The 22,096-nt window shown below is 65.7% G+C and overlaps 5 protein-coding genes, 1 long non-coding RNA gene and 2 other non-coding genes across 9 annotated transcripts; 5 read left to right on the top strand and 3 right to left on the bottom strand.

Annotated features, from left to right (window-relative positions):
* Positions 1–1,221: 1,221 nt before the first annotated feature.
* On the top strand, positions 1,222–3,844 carry LOC138814658 (NADH dehydrogenase [ubiquinone] 1 beta subcomplex subunit 10-like). The gene is made up of 4 exons (XM_070003783.1): positions 1,222–1,442; positions 2,772–2,910; positions 3,420–3,559; positions 3,695–3,844. The coding sequence occupies exons 1-4, from the start codon at positions 1,295–1,297 to the stop codon at positions 3,796–3,798; spliced, it is 531 nt and encodes a 176-aa protein (XP_069859884.1). The 5' UTR covers positions 1,222–1,294; the 3' UTR covers positions 3,799–3,844.
* A 59-nt stretch (positions 3,845–3,903) lies between these two features.
* LOC138814657 (small ribosomal subunit protein uS5) lies at positions 3,904–6,112 on the bottom strand. The gene is made up of 8 exons (XM_070003782.1): positions 6,022–6,112; positions 5,691–5,870; positions 5,312–5,401; positions 4,975–5,082; positions 4,570–4,743; positions 4,335–4,494; positions 4,135–4,226; positions 3,904–4,021 (listed from the first exon to the last, which is right to left on the bottom strand). The coding sequence occupies exons 2-8, from the start codon at positions 5,865–5,867 to the stop codon at positions 3,941–3,943; spliced, it is 882 nt and encodes a 293-aa protein (XP_069859883.1). The 5' UTR covers positions 5,868–5,870; positions 6,022–6,112; the 3' UTR covers positions 3,904–3,940.
* LOC138814694 (small nucleolar RNA SNORA64/SNORA10 family) lies at positions 4,811–4,942 on the bottom strand. The gene has a single exon (XR_011368052.1). It is a non-coding gene; the product is annotated as a small nucleolar RNA SNORA64/SNORA10 family (small nucleolar RNA).
* A 129-nt stretch (positions 6,113–6,241) lies between the features above and the next one.
* On the top strand, positions 6,242–6,622 carry LOC138814496 (uncharacterized). The gene is made up of 2 exons (XR_011368019.1): positions 6,242–6,286; positions 6,540–6,622. It is a non-coding gene; the product is annotated as an uncharacterized lncRNA (long non-coding RNA).
* Positions 6,337–6,462, top strand: LOC138814696 (small nucleolar RNA ACA64). The gene has a single exon (XR_011368054.1). It is a non-coding gene; the product is annotated as a small nucleolar RNA ACA64 (small nucleolar RNA).
* A 1,168-nt stretch (positions 6,623–7,790) lies between the features above and the next one.
* Positions 7,791–9,923, top strand: LOC138814495 (RING finger protein 151-like). The gene is made up of 4 exons (XM_070003394.1): positions 7,791–7,806; positions 8,123–8,268; positions 8,576–8,672; positions 9,075–9,923. The coding sequence occupies exons 1-4, from the start codon at positions 7,804–7,806 to the stop codon at positions 9,555–9,557; spliced, it is 729 nt and encodes a 242-aa protein (XP_069859495.1). The 5' UTR covers positions 7,791–7,803; the 3' UTR covers positions 9,558–9,923.
* A 153-nt stretch (positions 9,924–10,076) lies between these two features.
* Positions 10,077–15,931, top strand: LOC138814494 (transducin beta-like protein 3). 2 transcript variants are annotated; one of them, XM_070003391.1, is made up of 22 exons: positions 10,077–10,163; positions 11,512–11,563; positions 11,640–11,735; positions 11,823–11,870; positions 11,949–12,090; positions 12,167–12,251; positions 12,358–12,528; positions 12,599–12,674; positions 12,760–12,853; positions 12,938–13,119; positions 13,192–13,333; positions 13,422–13,480; positions 13,583–13,686; positions 14,058–14,205; positions 14,291–14,521; positions 14,596–14,666; positions 14,745–14,901; positions 14,978–15,036; positions 15,214–15,317; positions 15,398–15,469; positions 15,551–15,709; positions 15,796–15,931. In XM_070003391.1, the coding sequence occupies exons 1-22, from the start codon at positions 10,123–10,125 to the stop codon at positions 15,909–15,911; spliced, it is 2,409 nt and encodes an 802-aa protein (XP_069859492.1). In that variant the 5' UTR covers positions 10,077–10,122; the 3' UTR covers positions 15,912–15,931. The 2 variants fall into 2 exon arrangements, with proteins under 2 accessions (XP_069859492.1, XP_069859493.1); XM_070003392.1 differs by lacking the exons at positions 10,077–10,163; positions 11,512–11,563; positions 11,640–11,735; positions 11,823–11,870 and having other exon boundaries at positions 12,002–12,090; positions 12,408–12,528.
* A 98-nt stretch (positions 15,932–16,029) lies between these two features.
* On the bottom strand, positions 16,030–19,060 carry LOC138814493 (NADPH oxidase organizer 1-like). Its single transcript, XM_070003390.1, has 8 exons — positions 18,923–19,060; positions 17,836–17,916; positions 17,665–17,740; positions 17,375–17,552; positions 16,928–17,112; positions 16,730–16,840; positions 16,500–16,617; positions 16,030–16,417 (listed from the first exon to the last, which is right to left on the bottom strand). Exons 1-8 carry the CDS (start codon positions 18,986–18,988, stop codon positions 16,138–16,140), a joined length of 1,095 nt encoding a protein of 364 aa, XP_069859491.1. The 5' UTR covers positions 18,989–19,060; the 3' UTR covers positions 16,030–16,137.
* Positions 19,061–22,096: the final 3,036 nt, after the last annotated feature.

Below are 22,096 nucleotides of genomic sequence, written 5' to 3'. Positions count from 1 at the left end.
TCTTCAGGGCCTACAACAGCACGAGGGAAGGTGGATTTTTTCTTTTTTTTTGGTCCGGTCGTGGGGCCTGCACTCTGGGCCTGGGCCCTGTCCCTCAGCTCTTCAGCTCAAGGCTAGCGCTCTACCACTTGAGCCACAACGCCACTTCCGGCTTTTTTCTTTTCTTTTTTTTTTTTGGCGGTTGTGGGGCTTGAACTCTGGGCCTGGGCGCTGTCCCTCAGCTCTTCAGCTCAAGGCGAGCACTCTACCACTTGAGCTACAGCGCCACTTCCGGTTTTCTAGTGGTTTATTGGAGATAGGAGTCTCATGGTCTCTCCTGCCCGGGCTGGCTTTGAACCGCGATCCTCAGATCTCAGCCTCCTGAGTAGCTAGGATTACAGGCATGAGCCACCAGCGCCTGGCCCGGCTTTTTTCTTATGTGGTGCTGAGGAATCGAACCCAAGGCCTCAGGCATGCAAGGCAAGTGCTCTTACCACTGAGCCACCTTCTCAGCCCCCGGGAAGGCAGATTTTGCATTGCTGCATAGTCAGATCCGTTGACCTGTCAGTTTGTAATCTGAAGATCTGACGTTTGTATCAGCGATTCTAGATTCTAAAGCGGCTTCACGGACTGCAGCCTCGGTGCCTTTGGCCTCTTGACATTGGATAGGAGGTGACATGTGCCCTCCCGGGACACCAGCCAGGGTGCACGGCAGGTGGCGGCCAGCCCTGCTCCGTGGGCTGCTGTGGAGCACAGAGGGTCGGTCCGCCATGGAAACAACAGGAGCGGCCCAGAGCACCCTGTGTGGGAGTGGGGTGGAGAAGCCCCCTTCCCACGCCCCCTTCCTCCTCCACCCACAGCAGCCCCTAAGTTTACCAGCATCAGCCAGCTCAAGAGGGGCCTTGGCAGGGACGGGGGAGCCAGAGCAGGCTGGAGGCGCTGGGCAATCCTCCAGTCTTCCTGGACGAGCAGGGTGTTCGTTGTTCCTCATTGCTGATGACTTCTTGTGTGCTGTCTACCTGCCTCTGTGTAGCTGAACCCGGGGCCAGGCCCATACACTTCCCAAAGGGCTGGCGGCGGGTGCAATAACACAGGTGCCACGAGGTGGCGCGCGCGACACGAGCCTCAATCCCGTGGTGCCTCGCGCGGCCGCTCTTTCCCCCGACCAACCTCACCTCCTCCTCCGCCGCCGCCCCCGGCGCAGGCGCAGTAGCCGCCCCCGCCCGCGCCCGCGCTTGCGCGCTCCTGCGTCCGGGCCGCGGCGTCCAGCGGTCACCGGCCCCGCGATCCGCCGCCGTCCGCGCCCGCCGCAGCCATGCCGGACTCCTGGGACAAGGATGTGTACCCCGAGCCCCCGCGCCGCACGCCGGCGCCCCCGCCGCACCCCTCGCCGCTCAACCCCGTCCCCTACATGACGAGGGCCTTTGACCTCCTCGTGGACTGGCCCGTGACCCTGGTGAGAGGTACGCGCACCCCGCGCCCGCGACCCGGCGTCCGCCCCCGGTCCCCGGCCGGCGAGCGGCTCGTGGGGTGCGGAGCCCTGCGGCCCCTTCCACGCCCGCCGCCCCCCGCAGCAGGCCCGGCGGGGGCGAAGGCCGGGGGCGAGGCCGGCGGCACAGCACCCCGCGCCCGCTGCGCCCCCCCCGCGCCCGCTGCGCCCCCCCGCGCCCGCTGCGCCCCCCCGCGCCCGCTGCGCCCCCCCGCGCCCGCTGCGCCCCCCCCTCCCCGCGCCCGCTGCGCCCCCCCGCGCCCGCTGCGCCCCCCCGCGCCCGCTGCGCCCCCCCGCGCCCCCCCGCGCCCGCTGCGCCCCCCCGCGCCCGCTGCGCCCCCCCGCGCCCGCTGCGCCCCCCCGCGCCCGCTGCGCCCCCCCCGCGCCCGCTGCGCCCCCCCCGCGCCCCCCCGCGCCCGCTGCGCCCCCCCGCGCCCCCCCGCGCCCGCTGCGCCCCCCCGCGTCCGCTGCGCCCCCCCCCCGCGCCCCCCCGCGCCCGCTGCGCCCCCCCCCGCGCCCGCTGCGCCCCCCTCCCCCGCTGCGCCCCCCCTCCCCCGCTGCGCCCCCCCTCCCCCGCTGCGCCCGCTGCGCCCCCCCCCCGCGCCCGCTGCGCCCCCCCTCCCCCGCTGCGCCCCCCCCGCACCCGCTGCGCCCCCCCTCCCCCGCTGCGCCCCCCCTCCCCCGCTGCGCCCCCCCCGCACCCGCTGCGCCCCCCCCTCCCCCGCTGCGCCCCCCCTCCCCCGCTGCGCCCCCCCCCGCGCCCGCTGCGCCCCCCCTCCCCCGCTGCGCCCCCCTCCCCCGCTGCGCCCCCCCCCGCACCCGCTGCGCCCCCCCTCCCCCGCTGCGCCCCCCCCGCGCCCGCTGCGCCCCCCCTCCCCCGCTGCGCCCCCCCCCGCGCCCGCTGCGCCCCCCCCTCCCCCGCTGCGCCCCCCCCGCGCCCGCTGCGCCCCCCCTCCCCCGCTGCGCCCCCCCCGCGCCCGCTGCGCCCCCCTCCCCCGCTGCGCCCCCCCTCCTCGCGCCCGCTGCGCTCCCCCTCCCTGCGCCCGCTGCGCCCCCCCTCCCCCGCTGCGCCCCCCTCCCCCGCTGCGCCCCCCCCCGCGCCCCCCCTCCTCGCGCCCGCTGCGCCCCCCCCGCGCCCGCTGCGCCCCCCCTCCTCGCGCCCGCTGCGCCCCCCCTCCCCGCGCCCGCTGCGCCCCCCCTCCTCGCGCCCGCTGCGCCCCCCCCCTCCCCGCGCCGCCGCGGGTGAAGCTGCTGGCTATGAGGCTCCGCAGTCAGCTCAGCCGAGTTTGCTCCTTGCGTGCAGAATTTATAGAGCAGCAGCAAGACAAGAACAAGCAGTACTACTACCACCGGCAGTACCGGCGCGTGCCCGACCTCACCGAGTGCCAGGAGAAGGACGCCCTGTGCATGTACGAAGCCGAGATGCAGTGGAGAAGGGACTAGTAAGTGACCTGCCCGGCCTATCTCCAGCCACTATTTCCTAAGTGTGAGGCAGGTCAATCCGTCTCAGCCCTGTCCTTCAGGGCGTTTTTTCCCAGTCCTGGGGCTTGAACTCAGGACCTGGGCCTTGTCTGAGCGGCTTTTGCTCAAGGCTGACACTCTACCACTTAAGCCACAGCTGATTCTGGCCTTTTCTGTTTATAGGGTGCTGAGGCATCGAATCCAGGGCTGCATGCATGCCTAAGCCACCTTTCCAGCCACCTTTGTTTTTTTTTTTTTTGGGGGGGGGGGGGCCGGTGGTGGGGCCTGAACTCTGGGCCTGGGCGCTGTCCCTCAGCTCTTCAGCTCAAGGCTAGCACCATACCTCTTGAGCCACAACGCCACTGGTAGCTTTTTTCTTTTTCCTTATGTGGTGCTGAGAAATCGAACCCAGGGCCTCAGGCGTGCAAGGCAAGCGCTCTACCACTGAGCCACCTTCCCAGCCCCCCCCCCTTTGTTTTCTTTTTAACAGCAAAGTCGACCAAGAAATTGTCAACATTATCCAGGGGCGACTTAAAGCCTGCCAGCAGAGGGAAGGAGAGAGCCACAAGCAGAACTGTGCCAAGGAACTGGAGCAGTTCACCCAGGTGTCCAAGGCCTACCAGGACCGATGTAAGCCTTATTGCCCACCAGTGACTCATTGAGTAAAAGCCGCTGTCAGTTCCTTTAGTTTCTAACCAAAAAAAGTCTAGTGGGTCTCTTCTACTTGCGCTGATTCGAACCCGTTCTTTTTCTACATTTTTCCAGATTTTGACCTGGGGGCCAATTACTCTGCCAGGAAGTGCTTGGCAAAGCAGAAGCAGAGGATGCTGGAAGAGAGAAAGGCAGCCAAAAAGGCTGCAGCCGCCTGAAGATGCCTCTTCTTTGTATTGCTAAATAAATGAGGTGACACAACCAGCCTGAGTTTCTGGCATCCTCTTATCAACCCCCAGATTCAAACCACAAAGACAGGTTAACAGGCTTGATTCACTTTTATTGTTTTTGTATAAAATTCTATGTTGTAGCCACAGCTGGAGCTTGGGTCCTCTGCACGGAAACTCTGGTGTGGGTTTTCACAAGATGGTCAGTGAATTCCTAAAAAGACAAATAGAACTTTGTTGCCACACACGGCCTTAGGAAGGGAGAGCCATGGTGACAACTGGACTGTAGCTAAGCCAAAGGCAGCTCAAAAACCCCACAAGCAGTACCTGATAAGGAGATTTGGTGAATACGGTCTCTTTCCAGAGATCAGGGGTCAGGTAACTGTAGGTCTTAGAGATGGCATCAAAGGTGGCTTTGGCTAGAGAAAATGGGAAATGATAAGACCAACCCTACCACCAGACTAAAGACCAGTTTGGGCTATGTGATCCAGCAGAGCTAAGAACTTGGCTGTTGGCGTGAAACCTACCAAAGTTCCCCAAGGTAGCAGTACAGCCCCTGGCTGAGGTGTAGCAGTCATCAATTCCAGCCATCATCAGCAGCTTCTTGGGGACAGGAGCTGACACAATCCCAGTGCCTCTGGGGGCAGGAATGAGGCGCACCAGCACAGAACCGCAGCGGCCTGTCACCTGGGGGAAGCAGGAGTTGTAAGACAGGCGTGGAGGGAGACTAAAGGAGGCCCCATCACGTACCCCTCAGCCTACCTTGCACGGGACAGTGTGAGGCTTGCCGATCTTGTTCCCCCAGTAACCTCGCCGCACAGGGACGATGGAGAGCTTGGCCAAGATGATGGCCCCCCGGATGGCCGTGGCCACCTCCTTGGAGCACTTAACCCCCAGACCAACATGGCCGTTGTAGTCACCAATGGCTACAAATGCCTGTAAAGAGACAGACGAGGTGACCCACGGTCCTCCATAATAAAGGACACCCAGTACACCCAGTGGAACCTGTTGTGCTCCAACAGGAAAGAGAGACCACAGGCAGGCCACCCCAGAGTCCTGAGGAGCTCTTTCCTCTCTCTCCCTGTACGAAAGTCACACGGATGAGGCTTAGTGTGACTATGCAGAATGAGAGAGTCTCACCCAGCCCTTCAGGCAGCTGGCGGATACCTTGAACCTGGTGCGCTGGCCAGCTCGTGTCTGCTTCTGCACAGGCATAATCTTCAACACCTCATCTTTGAGTGACGCCCCCAAGAAGAAGTCAATAATTTCAGACTCCTGCAATGAAGGACATTTTGAGCATAAAGTGGCGGCCTGCCCGTTCACAACCCGATTGCTAGCAGAGCAGGAACAACCTCAAGTGAATTCCTCTTGCCGGTGCTGCCGGTACACGAATGCCCACACCCAAGAGACGACCCGGGCCAGGCCCTAGCTGGCCCCTGGGACAGTCAGTCCTTCCGCTTGTACCCAAACGTTGCTCCCGGGGACTGGCTGGCTGCTGCGGTACCTTGATGGGCAGGGAGAAAAGGTAGATCTCCTCCAGAGACTTGATCTTCATGTCCTTAACCAGGCGGCCCAATTTGGTGACGGGGATCCACTGCGGGGAGGAGAGCGGCGGATCAGCGGGGGCCGGGGAGGGGGGGGGGCGACACCGCGACACCGGGGCAGGAGAGGAGCGGATCAGCGCGGGACCGGGGGGGGGCGACACCGCGACACCGGGGCAGGAGAGGAGCGGATCAGCGCGGGACCGGGGGGGGGGCGACACCGCGACACCGGGGCAGGAGAGGAGCGGATCAGCGCGGGCCGGGGGGGGGACACCGCGCGACACGCGGGGAGGAGCGAGCGCACCCCCGAGCCCCGCGGGCATCCCCGCCGCCACGACTTACTTCCTTGTCTTCGGCCTTGCCTCCACGAGCCCCGCGGCCGCGACCCCGGCCTCTCCCACGGCCGCGACCTCGGCCCCGGAGGCCGCTACCGAAGCCTCCACGGAAGCCGCCACGGCCTCCCAAGCCCGGGCCCCCGGGCCCTCCGGGCCCTCCCGCTGCACCGGCGTCATCCGCCATTTGCTGTTGGAGAACAAAAACCCGTCCGTCAGCGGCGTCCCGGACCGCACCTCCCGCGCGAGGAGGGCGAGGCGGTGCGGACCCGACCCCTCCCCGGCCGGATGTCCGCGGATTCGCGCAGGCCAGGCCGCCGCCGCCGCCGGGGGACACTCACGTGTTTTCCCGGAGAAGGAGAAGAAGAGCGAGGCCCCCGCGGAGGGCGTATTTATACCCCGCCAAATACCGCGAGATCCCGCCCGTCGCGCTCCCACACGCCCCCACGCCCGAAGCCCGCTGGCTTCTGTGATTGGCTCTGCGTGGCAGGGCCCCGCCCCCGCGCTCTGCGTGCGCCTGCGCGCCTGCGCTCGCCGCGGCGGCGCGGCGTCTCCTATAAAGGCGAGCGCGGCTGCGGCGCCGGTGCTCTCAGCTCCCGTGTCCAGGTAAGCGTTTCCGCCGTGGCGGCTCGGCCTCGTTCTCGCGGACTCGCGGCGCTCGTTGAAAATCACCCCCGGCTCCGGCCGTGGCCGCGGGTGAGATTCGGCGCCCACAGCGTCCCGGGCCCTCAGCTCACGGCCCGCTGCCGGTGTGGGAGCGTGAAACCCAGGCCCCGACAGGCCCCGACAGGCGCCGCCGGCCCGGCCCGCGGCCCCGCACCGCCGCACCCCCGCCGCTCACCCCGTCTTCTCTCCGCAGGCCGCCCGGAGCCGCCGCAGGAGGGCGCCGCCGCCGCCGCCGGCCCGGTACCGCCGGGGGAGCAATAAACGAGTAAAACCGCCTGTCTGTGTGTGCTGTCCTCTGTGCATGGCCACCCGCCCCCTCCCCGCAGGCCGCGTCCGTCGCCGCCCTCGCAGGCTGCGCTTGGGCGGGGGCGTCTCTGCAGGCCGGCCCGACTCCGCTTTAGACACCGTACAGGTACTTGGCTGGTGCCTGCTGAGATCCTGAGGCTCGCGGTCCAAAGCCACCCTCCCTCCCCGCAGGAAAGTCTGAAAGATTGGTCTCCGGGGCTGCGAGGTGGCTTTGATACAGTGTTTGCCACGCATGCATGAGGCCCTGGGTTCGATTCCTCAGCACCACATGAGCAGAAAAAAAAAAGCTGTAAACCAGGCGCTTGGGGCTCAAGTGACAGCGCTAGTCTGGAGCTCAAGAGCTGAGGGACAGCACCTAGGCCCAGAGTTCAGGCCCCGCTACCAGGGAAAAAAATATTGTATGCTCAAGTGCTGGGGAAATAGCTTGAGATATATTATTTGTGGGCTGGGAAGGCGGGTCGTGGTAGAGCACTATCCTTGAGGGAAAAAGCTCAGAGACAGCACCCAGGTGTGGTAGAGCACTATCCTTGAGGGAAAAAGCTCAGAGACAGCACCCAGGCCGTGTTCAAACCCCATGACCAACACACAAGGTATTTGGGAGTATGGCTGGAAACTTACTCGGTGTCTCCAACTCGAGAAGCCTGCCAGGAAGGATAGGAAGCAGTGTTTCCCTCCCACTATCAGCACAGGGGTGTGTTCCTAAAGCTTCCCCAGGCTTGGGTCCGCCTGCATTCCAGCCATGTTGAACCCGCAGGAGCATGTGTTTCCAGGCCGGAGCCAATTTCCTCAGCCCCTTCCCCATAACTGAGCAGATAGAAGAGCCATGCCAGGCCTTCTGGAGGAACACCAGGGGCTGTAGATATCAGTGAAGATAAGTAGTGTCTTGATTGCCTGTGTGCTTGGAGGTTGGGCCATCCAGTTAACACTGGGGGTGGGGACACAGCTATCCACTTCATCCTATTGGCCTTGGGTAGAAATACATGACCCGTCCAAGTTGGTACTGCCTTGCTGCTGTAAGGTTCCAGGGGTCCCAGGACTGGAGCTGTGATTGGCTTGAGCTGGACAATGCCTCTGTGATGTCGGCCCACTGCTGCAGTGAAATGCAGGCTTCTGAGCCCTGGGCTGCAGTGGAGCCGCTGTCTAGCCAGACCATGGTAAGCCCCAGCCCTGAGACTTATATCCAGCAGTGGGCACCAGTCATCAGGGATGGGCCTTACTCAGAAGGTTACACTCCCTATAGAGAATGAGTGACGAGACTTTCCAGAAGGCTCTAGCTGGAGGTTGGCAATTTTGGAGGACTCTGGTCCTCCACCCTTCTACCTCAAATGGGTGCTAATCCGCATCTCCTTGGGGTTTTCACGTGGCCCACCTCCCTGCCCAAAGATTGCTGGGGGTTCTCTGGGTATGAGAACACCGGGAGGCCAGAACCAGGCCTCAGCCAGGCCTTGATGTTGGCCTGGAACGTTGCAGAGTGGCGGATATGATCTCAACCTCTTCACCACCCCTCCTGACTGCAACTTCCTGTGCTCTGTCTGCCATGGGGTACTCAAGAGGCCAGTGAGGTTGCCCTGCAGTCACATCTTCTGCCAGAAGTGCATCCTTCGGTGGTTAGCCAGGTGCCATCAGGTTCCCAGGGGGGCTGGGAGAGCGGCTGTGAGTCTGGAGACCTTATCAGTGGCCCAGAGAATACCAATGTCCATGAGGCCCAGCTGCATTGTATGGGTCCTTGTTACCCGGTGGTATTTGCAACCCCTGACCTCCACCTTGGAGCCCATAGCTACCTGCAGTAACCCCTCATTCCTCCAGCTGGAGAGGGGATCATCTGGGTCCCCTATGAAACCTTGGCCTGGCACATTTGTTCTCTTTTCCCATGGGAAAATACTCATGTGCACCTCCCCCTCCACGGCCCGTGCCTCCTTCCAGACAAAACACCTGTCCATGCTGCAGGAAAGAGGTGAAAAGGAAAAAGATGGTCCATGTGAATCAACTCCGGAAAACCATTGGTCGCCTCGAAGTCAAGGTAGTTCTTGAGCATCTTTTCCTCCCACCCTCGTAGGGGGTGGCAGAGCCTCACACAGCAGCCCGGGGATGGGCAGACCTGGCCGCGTTGGGTGGATGGCTCCCTTGAACTCCTGGAGTGATGTTACCAAGTTTCCTAACCCCTGCCTGGGCAGTAAAATAGGTTTGTAGTGCTGGCAGCACTGTACACACACGCCCCAACTTCACCGCTAGGAAATCAGGCTTCAAAATGGGAGCTGGGGCCGCGGCTGGGTGGTGGAGCTCCTGCCTAGCCAGGCCAAGGACCTCGGCTGGGTCTCGAACACCGCCAGTAAAAAGAAGCCCGGCCAGCAGACCAGACCCGCCCGGGCAGCCCCTGGGCCGCCACCCGCGGGGCTCACACGCGCCTCTCTCGCATCCGCAGTGCAAGAACGCGGAGGCCGGCTGCGCGGTGACGTGCGCCCTGGCCCATCGCAAGGGACATCAGGACACGTGTCCGTTCGAGCTGCTCGCCTGCCCCAACGAGGGCTGCGCGGCGCGCGTGCCGCGCGGGGGCCTGGCCGAGCACCGGCAGCTCTGCCCGCGGGGCGGCCGGCAGCGCTGCCCCCTGGGCTGCGGGGCCACGCTGGGCCCCGCCGAGCGCGCGCGCCACAACTGCTACCGCGAGCTGCGCGACGCCTGGAGCGCGCGGCAGACGCGCAGCCGGGCGCTGCTGCAGAGCCTGCTGCGGCGCGTGCGCAGAGTGCACCGCACCACCGACCTCATCCGCCGGCAGCTGGCGCAGCTGGGCAACTTCCTGGACGAGGACGACGCCGCGCTCCTGCGGGCCGCGCCCGAGGCCGAGGCCGCCTCGGACGGCAGCGTGGTGGCCGAGCTGTGGGGGCCGCGCGGCCAGGGTGTCTTGTGAATTCAGAGGGGAAATAAATGCCGAGCCCGGGCCTGGCCCGTCTCTGCGCCTCGGCCCGCGGGCCGCGCCGCCCTCCCCGCGCACGCGCGGCTCCGCAGCCGCGTCCCCCGTCTGGTCATCTGCCCCGCGCGCGCCACCCGGCGCCGGCAGCCGGTGCCGCGCTGTCCCCGGGGCCTCCCAACGCCGGGAAGAAGGGCTGGGCTGTCGGCCCGGGGTGCCTGTCACCGGACACGCTGGCACGCTCAGGATGCTGAGGAGCAGGAGCGCGGCCGGGCAGGCTCCGCGGAGGGCATCTGTCTTGGAGAAGTTGGGGCGGGGCACAAACAAAACGAGACCCTCGGGATCGGCCTAGCCCCCGGCCCCGCCGTCCGCCAGGCCGCAGCCCGCCCGCCCGGGCCCCGCCTCCTGCCCGGCCGGGACGCAGCCCACATCAAAGATGGCGGCCCGGGCGTCGTGACGCACGCGGTGTCACAGTCGTCGCGGGTCGTGACGTCATCCGGGCTCGCCGGCAGTGCGGGGTGTGACTCTCCGAACCCCCTCACGCGGCGTCGGCGGCGGCGGCGGCATGGCTGAGGCTGCCGCCCGAGTGAGCGGCTTCAAAGCCAAGTGAGCGCGGGAGCTGGGGCGGGGGCGCCTCGTCCGGAGGGCGGCGGGCTCGCGGCCGGCCTGGGGTCGTGGGCGAGGCTGCGGCGACCGAAGGCGGGAGAGCCAGCCGGAGCCGGGCGGGGGTGCGGGGAGCGGGGCCGGGGTGCGGGGAGCGGGGCCGGGGGTGCGGGGAGCGGGGCCGGGGTGCGGGGAGCGGGGCCGGGGTGCGGGGAGCGGGGCCGGGGGTGCGGGGAGCGGGGCCGGGGTGCGGGGAGCGGGGCCGGGGGTGCGGGGAGCGGGGCCGGGGGTCGGGCTAGGCCGGCCAGCGCCCGGCTAGACGGAGCGGGAGGATGGAGAGAAGTGGCCCGGGACGGGGCGTGTGGGGGGGAGCTGAGCACAAATGGGGGCGGCTGGGTGGGGGCGGCTGGGTGGGGGCGGGCTGGGGCTCTCTCGCCTGTCGCCTTGTTTCTGGAAAGGTAGGGGTGGGGCGGAAGTGGTCAAGGGGTCTCCGAGGCCTTGGTTCCTAGCCTCCCAAACGGCGAAACCTAACCCACTCGGCCCGTGGATAAAGCATGTCCTCAGCGGCCCAGTGGCTTAGGTTGTGACAAGTTCGGTGCTGAACAGCCCTTCCGTTGGAGGATTGGGAGGGGTACAGAAGATGGGGGGGCAGGTGGGCTTTGGATCTGAGAGGAGAGCCCATGGTACATACATACCAGGCCACAGAAGGCCTGTCCCGAAGGTGGGCAGACATGATCAGTAGGGTTGAAAGAGTTGGAAGGGAACTAGTAACCAGCCATCCAGAAACGACAGTAACCTGGACAAAGGCAGAGGGGAGATGGCAGCAGGAGGCAGGCCACAAAAACAATGGGCTGCCAGTTGGGCATGGTGGTGCAAGTCTGTAATCCCTGAAGCAGGAGGATCAGGAGTTGCAGGCCAGGGGACAGATACGTGGTGATGCCCAAAAATGGGAGGGAGCAGAGGAAGAGGAAAAGAAAGAGGGGTTGCTTTGGGGTGTTGGGTCAGGTGAGGAAGTCTGGGAGAGAACCATGGTGGGGATCGGGTGTGCTGGGGCTCACCCTACTTAGGCTGGGTTACCTGGACTGGCCTCCCACATTCAACAAGGAGCCCCCAGGACCCTGGTCTAAGGACTGGAGTGTTGAGCTGCCTCCCTGGGATTGATGCCTGCCTCTCCTAGCCTGCAGGGCCCCTGTGGATAACCAGCCAGCCCTGGGTCCCACCCCTCCACTACCCCCAGGACTGCCTCATTGTCCCTCAGGATCTCTGTTGCTGTTACGGTCTTAGCACTCCGACAGATCAGGGGCCTGGAAATGCAGGTGACTGATGACTCACTTCCCTCTCTTCTTCCCAGCTATGCTGTTGAACGGAAGATCGAGCCTTTCTACAAGGGTGGAAAAGCACAGGTACCAGCCTCAAGGCCAGTGGGGGCTGTGCATTGAGTGCTGAGTGCTACCTTGGCTGACACCTCTCTGTTTCCAGCTGGATACGACTGCCCAGCACCTCTTCTGCATTTGTGGCACCAGACTCAATGTCCTGGATGTCGCCTCGGGGTCTGTACTTCGGAGCCTGGAGCAGGTGAGAGGAGAGTGGACAGGTTTGAGAGTGAGGGGAGGGAGGAGGGACGCAGGCTAATATGCTACTCTGTTTTTGTTCTTCCCTTAGGAGGACCAAGAAGACATCACTGCCTTTGATCTCAGCCCGGATGATGAGGTACGGGTTGCAGGGGTGGGGAGTGGCCCTCAAGGGACAAGGGCGCCTCACACCCAGTTGAACTGTGCTCTCTCCCAGACGCTTGTGACAGCCAGCCGGGCACTGCTGCTGGCTCAGTGGACCTGGAGGGAGGGCACTGTGACCCGCCTGTGGAAGGCAGTACACACAGCCCCTGTGGCCGCCATGGCCTTTGACCCCACCTCCACACTGCTGGCCACAGGTAGGGCCCAGCCGAGTGCGCGGGCTGTGGGGGGGGGGCTTGCACACCCTCCCTCACCTCACACATGTGCCCGTAGGAGGCTGTGACGGGGCGGTGCGCGTCTGGGATGTTGTGCGGCACTACGGGACACACCACTTTCGAGGCTCACCAGGCGTTGTGCAGTGAGTGGGGGAGGCGGGGGGCGGGGGGGGGGCTGCCGAACCATCCGTGGGCAGAGGCGCCGTCCGTGGGCCGCGTACCTCACCACCCACCCCAACCCGCCTGCAGTTTGGTAGCCTTCCATCCGGACCCCACTCGCCTGCTGCTCTTCTCCTCAGCTGCGGACTCTGCCATCCGCGTGTGGTCCCTCGAGACCCGCCTGTGCCTGGCCCTGCTGACCTCCCACTACAGCGCTGTCACCTCGCTGGCCTTCAGTGCTGACGGCCACACCATGCTCAGGTTAGCAGCCGTCCTCGGAGGGAGCGGGCGGGAGGGCAGCACTGGACCTGAGGGAGCTGCTCCTCTTCAGCTCCGGCCGAGATAAGATCTGCACCGTCTGGGACCTCCGGAGTTGCCAGGCCACAAGGACCGTGCCCGTGTTTGAGGTAGGCGGGCACAGGGGCCGTGCCAGGGAGTCGGCTGGGAAGGAGGGGTGGCTTGGCTGCAGTCTTTAACCCAGGTCTCCCGCAGAGTGTGGAGGCTGTGGTGCTGTTGCCTGAGGAGCCAGTGCCTGCGCTGGGAGTGAAGAACTCGGGCCTGCACTTCCTGACAGCTGGTGACCAAGGTGTGTATGGCTGACCACGAGCGGGCTGCAGGGGCGGGGGGCGGGCCGGGGGTGTGAGTCCCAGCGGCCCCTGTCCTCACACAGGAATCCTGCGTGTGTGGGAGGCGGCTTCCGGGCAGTGCGTGTACACCCAGCCACAGCCGCCAGGCCCCGGGCGGGAGCTGACCCACTGCAGCCTGGCGCGCGGCGCTGGCCTGCTCCTCAGCGTCACCGCTGACCACAACCTGCTGCTGTATGAAGCCCGCTCCCTGCAGCTGCGGAAACAGGTGAGCGCCTGCCCCGACGGGCCCGGGGCTGGGGTCCCAGCTCCCCGCTCACCAGGCCCTTCACCTCCATAGTTTGCTGGCTACAATGAGGAGGTCCTGGATGTCCGGTTCCTCGGGCCCAAGGACTCCCACGTAGTCGTGGCCTCCAACAGCCCCTGTCTGAAAGTGTTTGAGCTGCAGACATTGGCCTGCCAGATCCTGCACGGCCACACAGGCAAGTGTGGCTCCGGAACCTTATCCCTCACCCTGTGCCCCCTAACCTTGCCGGCGCCATTGCTGACTGCTCCCCACTCCCCTCCCAGACACAGTCCTGGCCTTGGATGTGTTCCGGAAGGGGTGGCTCTTTGCCAGCTGTGCCAAGGTGAGGTCCCATGAGAGGTGCAGAGGCACGGGCCTCCCCGGTGGGGGCGCCAGCGTGGCAGCACCGTGCCCCACCTCTCTCCTCAACCCCTCCCGCCCCCAGGATCAGAGCGTCCGCATCTGGAGGATGAACAAAGCTGGCCAGGTGGACTGCGTGGCTCAGGGCTCCGGGCACACGCATAGCGTGGGCACCATCTCCTGTTCTAGGTAGCCTGGTGTGGGGGAGGCTGAATCGGGGGGGGGGGGGGGGGGCGGGCGGAGGGGGCGGGGGCCCAGAGCTATCAGAGAGTCTAGTTGGGGAGGGGAGAGGTGGCGGGGGCTGGGCTGCCCTTGTAGGTCCTCATTGCTGTGAGGGGTTTCTAGATGGTGACGCTGAGCAGGGTCCGGGAAAGAAAGTGACTCCTGCAGCTATGGCCTGGGTCCGATTAGGATACGGTTGAAGGGGCAGAGGGATACAGGCAGGGGACCAGAAACATTTTGGAGTGACACAGGCTAGTGGTCTGGACCGCGGCTTAGAGGCCAGAGTGGAGGTGTGCGTGCGGATAGTCCTCGGCAGAGCCTCCCTCCTGTCGCTGCAGGCTGAAGGACTCCTTCTTGGTGACGGGCAGCCAGGACTGCACGGTGAAGCTGTGGCCCCTCCCCGAAGCCTTGCTGTCTCAGAGCACAGACGCAGGTGGCAGCCCCGCGCTCCTGCAGGCGCAGACCACCCAGCGCTGCCATGACAAGGTGACCAAGCGGGCCCCTGGGAAGTGGGCGTGGCTGAGCCCTGGCTTGGACCGTGATCTGAGCTGTCACCTGTACCCGTCACCAGGACATCAACAGTGTGGCCATCTCCCCCAACGACAAGCTGCTGGCCACCGGCTCACAGGACCGCACCGCCAAGCTCTGGTCCCTGCCACAGTGCCGGCTGCTGGGTGTGTTCTCGGGCCACCGACGCGGTCTCTGGTGTGTCCAGTTCTCCCCCATGGACCAGGTGCTAGCCACAGCCTCAGCAGATGGCACCGTCAAACTCTGGGCGCTGCAGGACTTCAGCTGTCTCAAGGTAAGCAGCTCGCTCTTGTCCCAGCCCTCCCACCCCACAGCCGGGTGCCTCACGCACGCCCTTCTCCCCTGCAGACCTTTGAGGGGCACGACGCTTCCGTCCTTAAAGTGGCCTTTGTGAATCGCGGCACGCAGCTGCTGTCCAGGTGAGTGGGCCGGTGGCAGGAGGGGTGGCCCGCGGGGAGAAGACTCCAGTATTGAGCCTCTCCCGATTCCAACCCCAGTGGCTCCGACGGCCTGGTGAAGCTCTGGACCATCAAGAACAACGAGTGTGTGCGGACGCTGGATGCCCACGAGGACAAGGTCTGGGGGCTACACTGCAGCCGACTGGACGACCACGCCCTCACCGGCGGCAGCGATTCCCGAGTCATTCTCTGGAAGGTTGGGGTGCTCCAGGGTGGGTGGGGCGGGGTGAGGGATGGGTCTGGAGCCTTGTCTGACTCCAGTCCGCTCTCAGGATGTGACTGAAGCTGAGCAGGCAGAAGAACAGGCCAAGCGGGAGGAGCAGTTAGTCAAGTAAGCCTGGGCTTCGCAGCGCGCCCTCTCCCTGCCTCCTCTGTGTGGCATGAGGGCGCTGAGGCTGGGCGGGTTTCAGGCCTGGGGGTGCCCAGACCCAGGCCTGCTGTTCTGACTCAGCCCCGAGCAGGGTCCCTGAGTAGCCCTGTCCTTCCTCTCCCCCCTCCTCCCCGGCAGGCAGCAGGAACTGGACAACCTGCTCCATGAGAGGCGTTACCTGCGGGCCCTGGGCCTGGCCATCTCCCTGGACCGGCCCCACACCGTGCTGACCGTTATCCAGGGTCCGTGGCTGGGGGTTGGCTCTGGGGGTACTTTGGGGACCATCAAACTCCTTCCTTGAGCTCAGCCTTCCCTCCCACAGCCATCCGGAGGGATCCTGAGGCCTGCGAGAAGCTGGAAGCGACAGTGCTCAGACTGCGGCGAGACCAGAAAGGTGGGGGGAGCGGTGTGGTGGATAGGGCTGGACGGGGCGGGATGGCCTGGCAAGGCTCCTGACCCGCCCTGTTGCCCACAGAGGCCCTGTTGCGCTTCTGTGTCACGTGGAACACCAACTCTCGGCATTGCCACGAGGCCCAGGCCGTGCTGGGCGTGCTGCTGCGGCACGAGGCCCCCGAGGAGCTGCTGGCCTACGAGGGGGTGCGGGCTGTGCTGGAGGCCCTGCTGCCTTACACTGGTGTGTGGGCACAACCCTTGCTGGGGGGGGGCAGACCCGGCCCGCGGGGCGCTGAGCACCCCTGACCACTCCCCGTCCTTCCCCAGAGCGGCACTTCCAGAGGCTCAGCCGGACGCTGCAGGCGGCCACCTTCCTGGACTTCCTGTGGCACCACATGAAGCTGCCCTCTCTCCCTGCTGCCCCCCGGCCCTCTGAGACATAGAAAACATGTTTCTTTTTTAATCACGGCTCCGTGTGTAGTTCAAAACCCCGGCCTCGGCCAGGGGCCTGGCTCTGCACTACCCCGTGCCCTGGCCACACTGGCACGCGGTTAGGTCACTCAGAAGTTTTATTCAGTTCAGGAAAAGGGGGTTGCCACCTCCTGGCCCCTGCAGGTTGAGTCCCACCCTCATCCAGCTCCTCCGCCCCTGAGGATGGCGCGTCCACCCTTAGAGCCTGGAGCCCAGGACCGGGTCCTCTGCCTGAGGCTGGGGTGCACTGCAGGCTCCTGGCAGGCTTGCAGACCCCCTCAAAGGGCGGTCCTGCCAGAGTGCCCTGCGGGTGAGGGTGCAGCAGCGGCTCTGGATGGCGCCCGGCACGGGCCGGGCCGGCACTGCAGGGGGAGCGGGTCGCCCGGCGTCCCCGAGGACCGCAGGCCCGCTCAGGAGTGCCCCAAGTCCCTCGGGGCGCAGCAGCACTGCGGGCAGCAGACCCGTCTGGGGGCCGTGCCTGTGGGGAGGGGCGGAGCTCAGGGGTCTGGTGGGCCGCGCGCCGCCCCCCCCCCTCCATCCGGCCCGGCCGGGCCCAGCACCTGCACCGCCACCAGCCTCGGTCTGAGGTCTCCAGCACGCACACGCGCGCACCCGCAGGCACCGACAGCTCGTCTGCACGGCTGCCCTCGTAGGCCCGGGAGGCACAGAACTGCGTCCCTAGAGTGGATGTCGGGGGGTCACTGTGGGGCCACCCCCTCATGCAGGGCGGCCCCGAGGACACAGACCCGGCCCTGCCACAGCCTTCTCCCGGGCGGGCCCGGGCTCCTACCGCTGCCAGCCCGCACCGCACCCGCCCGGCCCCCGCCGGCCGGCGCCTCCTCCAGGTAGGGAGCCGGGAACCAGGCCGTCTGCTGGTCCTCGTTCTCCACCAGCCACCAGCCTGCGGACGGACGGAGGGTCGGGACTCAGCTCTGGCCACGGGACCCGGGACCCAGCCGAGGGGGCGCCCGCCCGGGCCCCGCCCTACCAGAGGGGTGCCGCAGCAGCACGGCCAGGCTCTCGCCGGCCCGCGCCTGGAAGGGCCTGCCCCGCGTGTCCTGGGTGCCGAAGGGCTGCAGGCAGCGCAGGCGCGGGGCCTCCAGGCTGTGGGCGGCACCGCTAGGGTCCTCAGGGTGCGGGGCCTGCGCCTCCGGGGCGGGCAGGATCACCAGGCTGGAGGGGGTGGCGGGGGCAGGGGGCAGGGTCACCAGGCTGGAGGGGGCGGCGGGGTCGGGGGCAGGGTCACCAGGCTGGAGGGGGCGGCAGGGGCAGGGGGCAGGATCACCAGGCTGGAGGGGGCGGCGGGGGCAGGGGGCAGGATCACCAGGCTGGAGGGGCTGGGGCAGGGGGCAGGGTCACCAGGCTGGAGGGGCTGAGGCAGGGGCAGGGGGCAGGGCTTGCCAGCTCTCCCACGGGGCGGGGGCGCGTGCGGCACCTGCCGGCGGGCAGCGCAGGCTCCAGGTCCAGGGGTTGCGGTGAGAAGAAGCCGGAGAGCGCGGGGCTGCGGGACACGCGGTCGGCCGATGCCAGCAGCGCCCGCGCATAGGCGCCCAGCAGCCGCAGCCGCGCCAGGCCGCGGCCCGTGCGCCCCGCGCGCGCCAGCAGCGGGGCATCTGCGGGCACAGGGCGCAGTGAGGGCGGGGGGGGGGGGGGGGGGACCGCCGCGGGGACCCGCCCGCCACCGGGACCTGCCCGCCACCGGGACCCGCCCGCCGGCCCGCTGACCCGAGAGCTTGGGGAGAACGCGGTCGGATCTCCGCAGCAGCCCCGCCTCGATCGGGAAGGCCTCCTCGAGGTCTTTCTGAGGGGACACGCGGGTGTCGGTGACCCAGAGCCCAGCGGGCTTCCGGGCGAGGCGGGGGCCAGGGCTCGCGTCGGGCCGGCCGGGACCCCCACCTGGAGCCGCCGGAACTCCTCCCAGCTCCTGCGCACCACGGTGTCGCTGCCGTCCGACCAGCACACGGAGAAGGCGAAGGTCTGCGGGGGGCGGGGGGGGGGGGGAGGCGCGCTGGAGCCTGGCGCGGGCCGCGCTCCCCCTCCCGCCCCGGGCCCTGCGCCTCCCCCAGCCCCGGCCCGCGCCCCCCCAGCCCCGGGCCGCGCTCCCCCCCAGCCCCGGGCCGCGCTGCCCCCCAGCCCCGGCCCGCGCCCCCCCCCAGCCCCGGGCCCCGCGCCCCCCCAGCCCCGGGCCGCGCCCCCCCAGCCCCGGGCCGCGCTCCCCCCCAGCCCCGGGCCGCGCTCCCCCCCCCCAGCCCCGGGCCGCGCCCCCCCAGCCCTGGCCCGCGCCCCTCCAGCCCCGGGCCCCGCGCCCCCCCAGCCCCGGCCCGCGCTGCCCCCCAGCCCCGGCCCGCGCCCCCCCCAGCCCCGGGCCCCGCGCCCCCCCAGCCCCGGCCCGCGCTGCCCCCCAGCCCCGGCCCGCGCCCCCCCCAGCCCCGGGCCCCGCGCCCCCCCAGCCCCGGCCCGCGCCCCCCCAGCCCCGGCCCGCGCTCCCCCCCAGCCCCGGCCCGCGCTCCCCCATCCCCGGGCCGCGCTCCCCCCCAGCCCCGGGCCGCGCTCCCCCCCCAGCCCCGGGCCGCGCCCCCCCAGCCCCGGGCCCCGCGCCCCCCCAGCCCCGACCCGCGGCCCCCCAGCTCCGACCTTCGCCCCCCAGCCCCGGGCCACGCCCCCCCAGCCCCGGGCCGCGCTCCCCCCCAGTCCGGGGCCACGCTCCCCCCCAGCCCCAGGCCGCGCTCCCCCCCAGCCCCAGGCCGCGCTCCCCCCCAGCCCCGGCCCGCGCTCCCCCCCAGCCCCGGCCCGCGCTCCCCCAGCCCCAGGCCGCGCTCCCCCCCAGCCCCAGGCCGCGCTCCCCCCCAGCCCCGGCCCGCGCCCCCCCAGCCCCGGCCCGCGCCCCCCCAGCCCCGGCCCGCGCGCCCCCAGCCCCGGCACGCGCGCCCCCAGCCCCGGGCCCCGCTCCCCATCCCCGTGAGGCCGGAGCCCCGGGCCGCACCTGAAGCCGCTTGTTCTGCACCAAGGCCAGGGCGCTCACGGACTCCGGGTGCCGGGGGCCTGCCATGGCCCAGCCTCCCTCGTCCTGCGGTCCTGGCGTGTGGCCGGTGTCCCCTCCTGTCCGTTCTGTCCCGGGAGGAGGCTGCGGGCAGCCGGAAGCCTGGCCCGAAGGAATTCCCCACCGAGGCCCCTGCGGGGCGCGGGGAGCCACGCCCCTGGTCCTCACCACACCCCTGGTCCTCACCACACCCCGGCCCTTCCCTGCTTCCTGGTCGTCCCCTAGTGGAGTGGTCGAGGGGAGGAGAGCAGAGCTGGGGGCAGGGCTGTGTGAAGCCGGGCGCTGCCGGGGTCTGGCTCCTGAGCCTGACGGTGGGAAGAGGGACTGGGGGGCGGGAAGGCCCCTCTCGCCTCATGCCCTGCCCCGCCAGGCTGTGCCTTCTGCTCTGGCACTCTGCTTCAAGGCTGTCACCTGAACAGACCACAGGCGCTCTCCTCTCATCCTACCAGGAGAGGAAGGGTCTCTCCAAGGTCCCATTTTCCACAGAAAGGTAGAAACTTAGATTACACGGGTAATTGCTGTGTTGAAATTATTCTGGAAAGGCTAGGGGGGGGGCTGAGCTTCAGTAGGCACCAGCCCCCAAGGATTCCTTTGCAGCAGAAAGACAAGGCACCAGAGAAGTAGGGTCTAATTTGGGGTCTGGGGAGGTGGACTGTTCTCAGAACCTCTCCCATCCATGCGGAATTAGAACTCCCTGCAAACAACCAACCACAGCCTCTGCGGACATCATGGACAGTGACCCATTCCATCCAGGGGGAGGGAAAGAGGGCTGGCCGGGGCCCCGTCCCTCAGGGGGGCTGCTCCCTTTTAGGGTGGCCTCCCAGAACCCCATCCTACCCAGTGCCCAGCAGTCCCTGCTACTAAGGCCAGCAGCTGGGCATCACAAGGATTCCCCTCCTCCAGGCCCTCTAGAGGACGGGACTTCTGGGACATGTCTAGGAAGCTGTCCCAACCTCAACAAAGAGCCTTTGTGGTGTGTGTGTGTGTATGTGTGTGTCTGTGTCTGTGTCTGTGTCTGTGTCTATCCATCCCGCCAGCGGCTCTCTCTGAAGCCCTCTAATCTGCCCTGGCATTGACCCAGGTAGTGATCACCTGTTGACACAGGTGACTCACAGGATGCCTTCAGCCCAGCTATTCACCTCCTCTCCTGGGTAGAACAGACGCCCAGCCCCTCTGTAAGGATCCAGCTTGACATAATTACAGACACAGCCATCTTGGTTTGGGGTTTTTTTTCAGTCCTGGGGCTAGAACTCAGGGCCTGAGAGCTGTCCCCAAGTTGTTTTTTTGTCCTGTTTTGTTTTGCTCAAGGCTGGTGCCACTACCACTTGAGCCAAAGCTCCACATCTGGTCTTTTGGGTGGTTTACTGGAGACAAGAGTCTCAAATTTTCCTACCTGGGCTGGTTTTGAAATAGGATCTGCAGATCTATCTCCTAAGTAGCTAGGATTACAGGTGTGAGCCACGGGTGCCCTGCTTGAGTTTTTTAGGTAGTTTTAGGTTCTGATTGGCCAGCTTTCATTCTATAAGTCTCTAAATTGTGCTGTAATGGGAACAGATACCTAAACATGCTGTAGTTGTAGCCTAATGCCTATTTTATTGGCCAGGTGTGGGTGGCTCATGCCTATAATCGTAACTACTCTGGAGGCTGAGAGCTGAGGATTTTGGTTAGAAGCCAGTGTGGGCAGGAAAAGTCCATGATCCTCTGCTTTCCAATTAACTACCAAAAAAAAAAAAAAAAAAAGCCAGAAGTGGCACTGTGGCTCACGTGGTAGGTTGCTAGCCTCAAGCCAAAAAGCTCAGGGACAGCACCTAGACCCCTGAGACAGGCACAAAACAAAGCAAATCCAATTTTGTTAACCATTCCTTTCATACATTTATAAACGTTTTGAACACTTTGGTTTTCTTGCTCTCCCCTGGTGTGAGGGCGCTGGAAGCATGTCTTCACAGCTCCGGACAAGCTCAAGCTCCTCTCCTTATCTCACTAACAAGGAGTGAGCAGGGCCAGGCCAGCCAGGGGGCCAAACTGGGGAGCCTAGTGGGAATAAGCAGACCCAAGAAGGCACTGTCTGCCTGGAGTCCTGCCTCAGCAGCTACCTCCAGGAAGCCCACAGCCCTGGACTGTCCTTTGAAAACCCATCTTCCCACCACAGCTTCTTCTTTTTTTTTTTTTTTTGGGGGGGGGGAGTGTCAGTCATAGGGCTTAAACCCAGGGCCTGAGCACTTTCCTGAGCTCTTTTGCTCAAGGCTAGCATTTTACCACTTGAGCCATAGCTCCACTTTTGGTTTTCTGGTGGTTAATTGGAGATTAAGAGTCTGACAGATTTTCTTGCCAGGGGTTGGCTTCAAACCATAACCCTCAGATCTCAGCCTCCTGATTAGCTAGGATTACAGGTGTGAGCCACTGGCACCTGGTTTAGTATTGGAGCTTTTGAGATAGCTCACACCATCTTTATTTTGCCTATTTTACTTGAAAAAAAAATATATATATATATAAAAGCCGGGCACTGGTGGCTCATGACTGTCATCCCAGCTACTCAAGAGGTTGAGATCTGAGGACCACAGTTCAAAGCCAGCCCGGGCAGGAAACTCTGTGAGACTTTTATATTTAATAAACCACTCTAAAAACCATAAGTGGCTCAAGGTAAATGCTCTACCTTGAGCTGAAGAGCTGAGGGAGAGCACCAAGGTCAAGAGTTCAAGCCCCACAATTGACCACACACACACACACACACACACACACACACACACACACACACACACACACACACACACACACACACACACACACACACACACACACACACACACACCTACCTTTACTTCATCTTCTCCAAAAACTCAGATCTCATTATTTGTGACTTGGTATTGAGTTCAAGGGATGGCCTTTGTGATATCAAATGTGGCACACAAAGTAAAGGACAAGGTCCTTGCCCTGAACCCCTGGACACTGGTAGAGCAGGAGGAGGCCCCAGGTCGAGCTCTGGGTCAGCTCCAGCAGAGGCCTCCACTCTTCCCCATCCCCCATCACTCCTGCTTCTGGAATGACTTAGGGAAAAGGACACAAGATCCCAGAAGATGTAAGGCCTGGGTCAAGCTTGGGTGAGACCCCCATACCCCT

The sequence above is a fragment of the Dipodomys merriami genome, unplaced genomic scaffold (genome assembly GCF_024711535.1).
Source record: "Dipodomys merriami isolate MVZ:Mamm:240054 unplaced genomic scaffold, mDipMer1.0.p SCAF_60, whole genome shotgun sequence".
Lineage (NCBI taxonomy): Eukaryota > Metazoa > Chordata > Mammalia > Rodentia > Heteromyidae > Dipodomys > Dipodomys merriami.
Note: the sequence above shows the minus strand (reverse complement) of the source record. Positions and strands in the feature narration are given on the sequence as shown.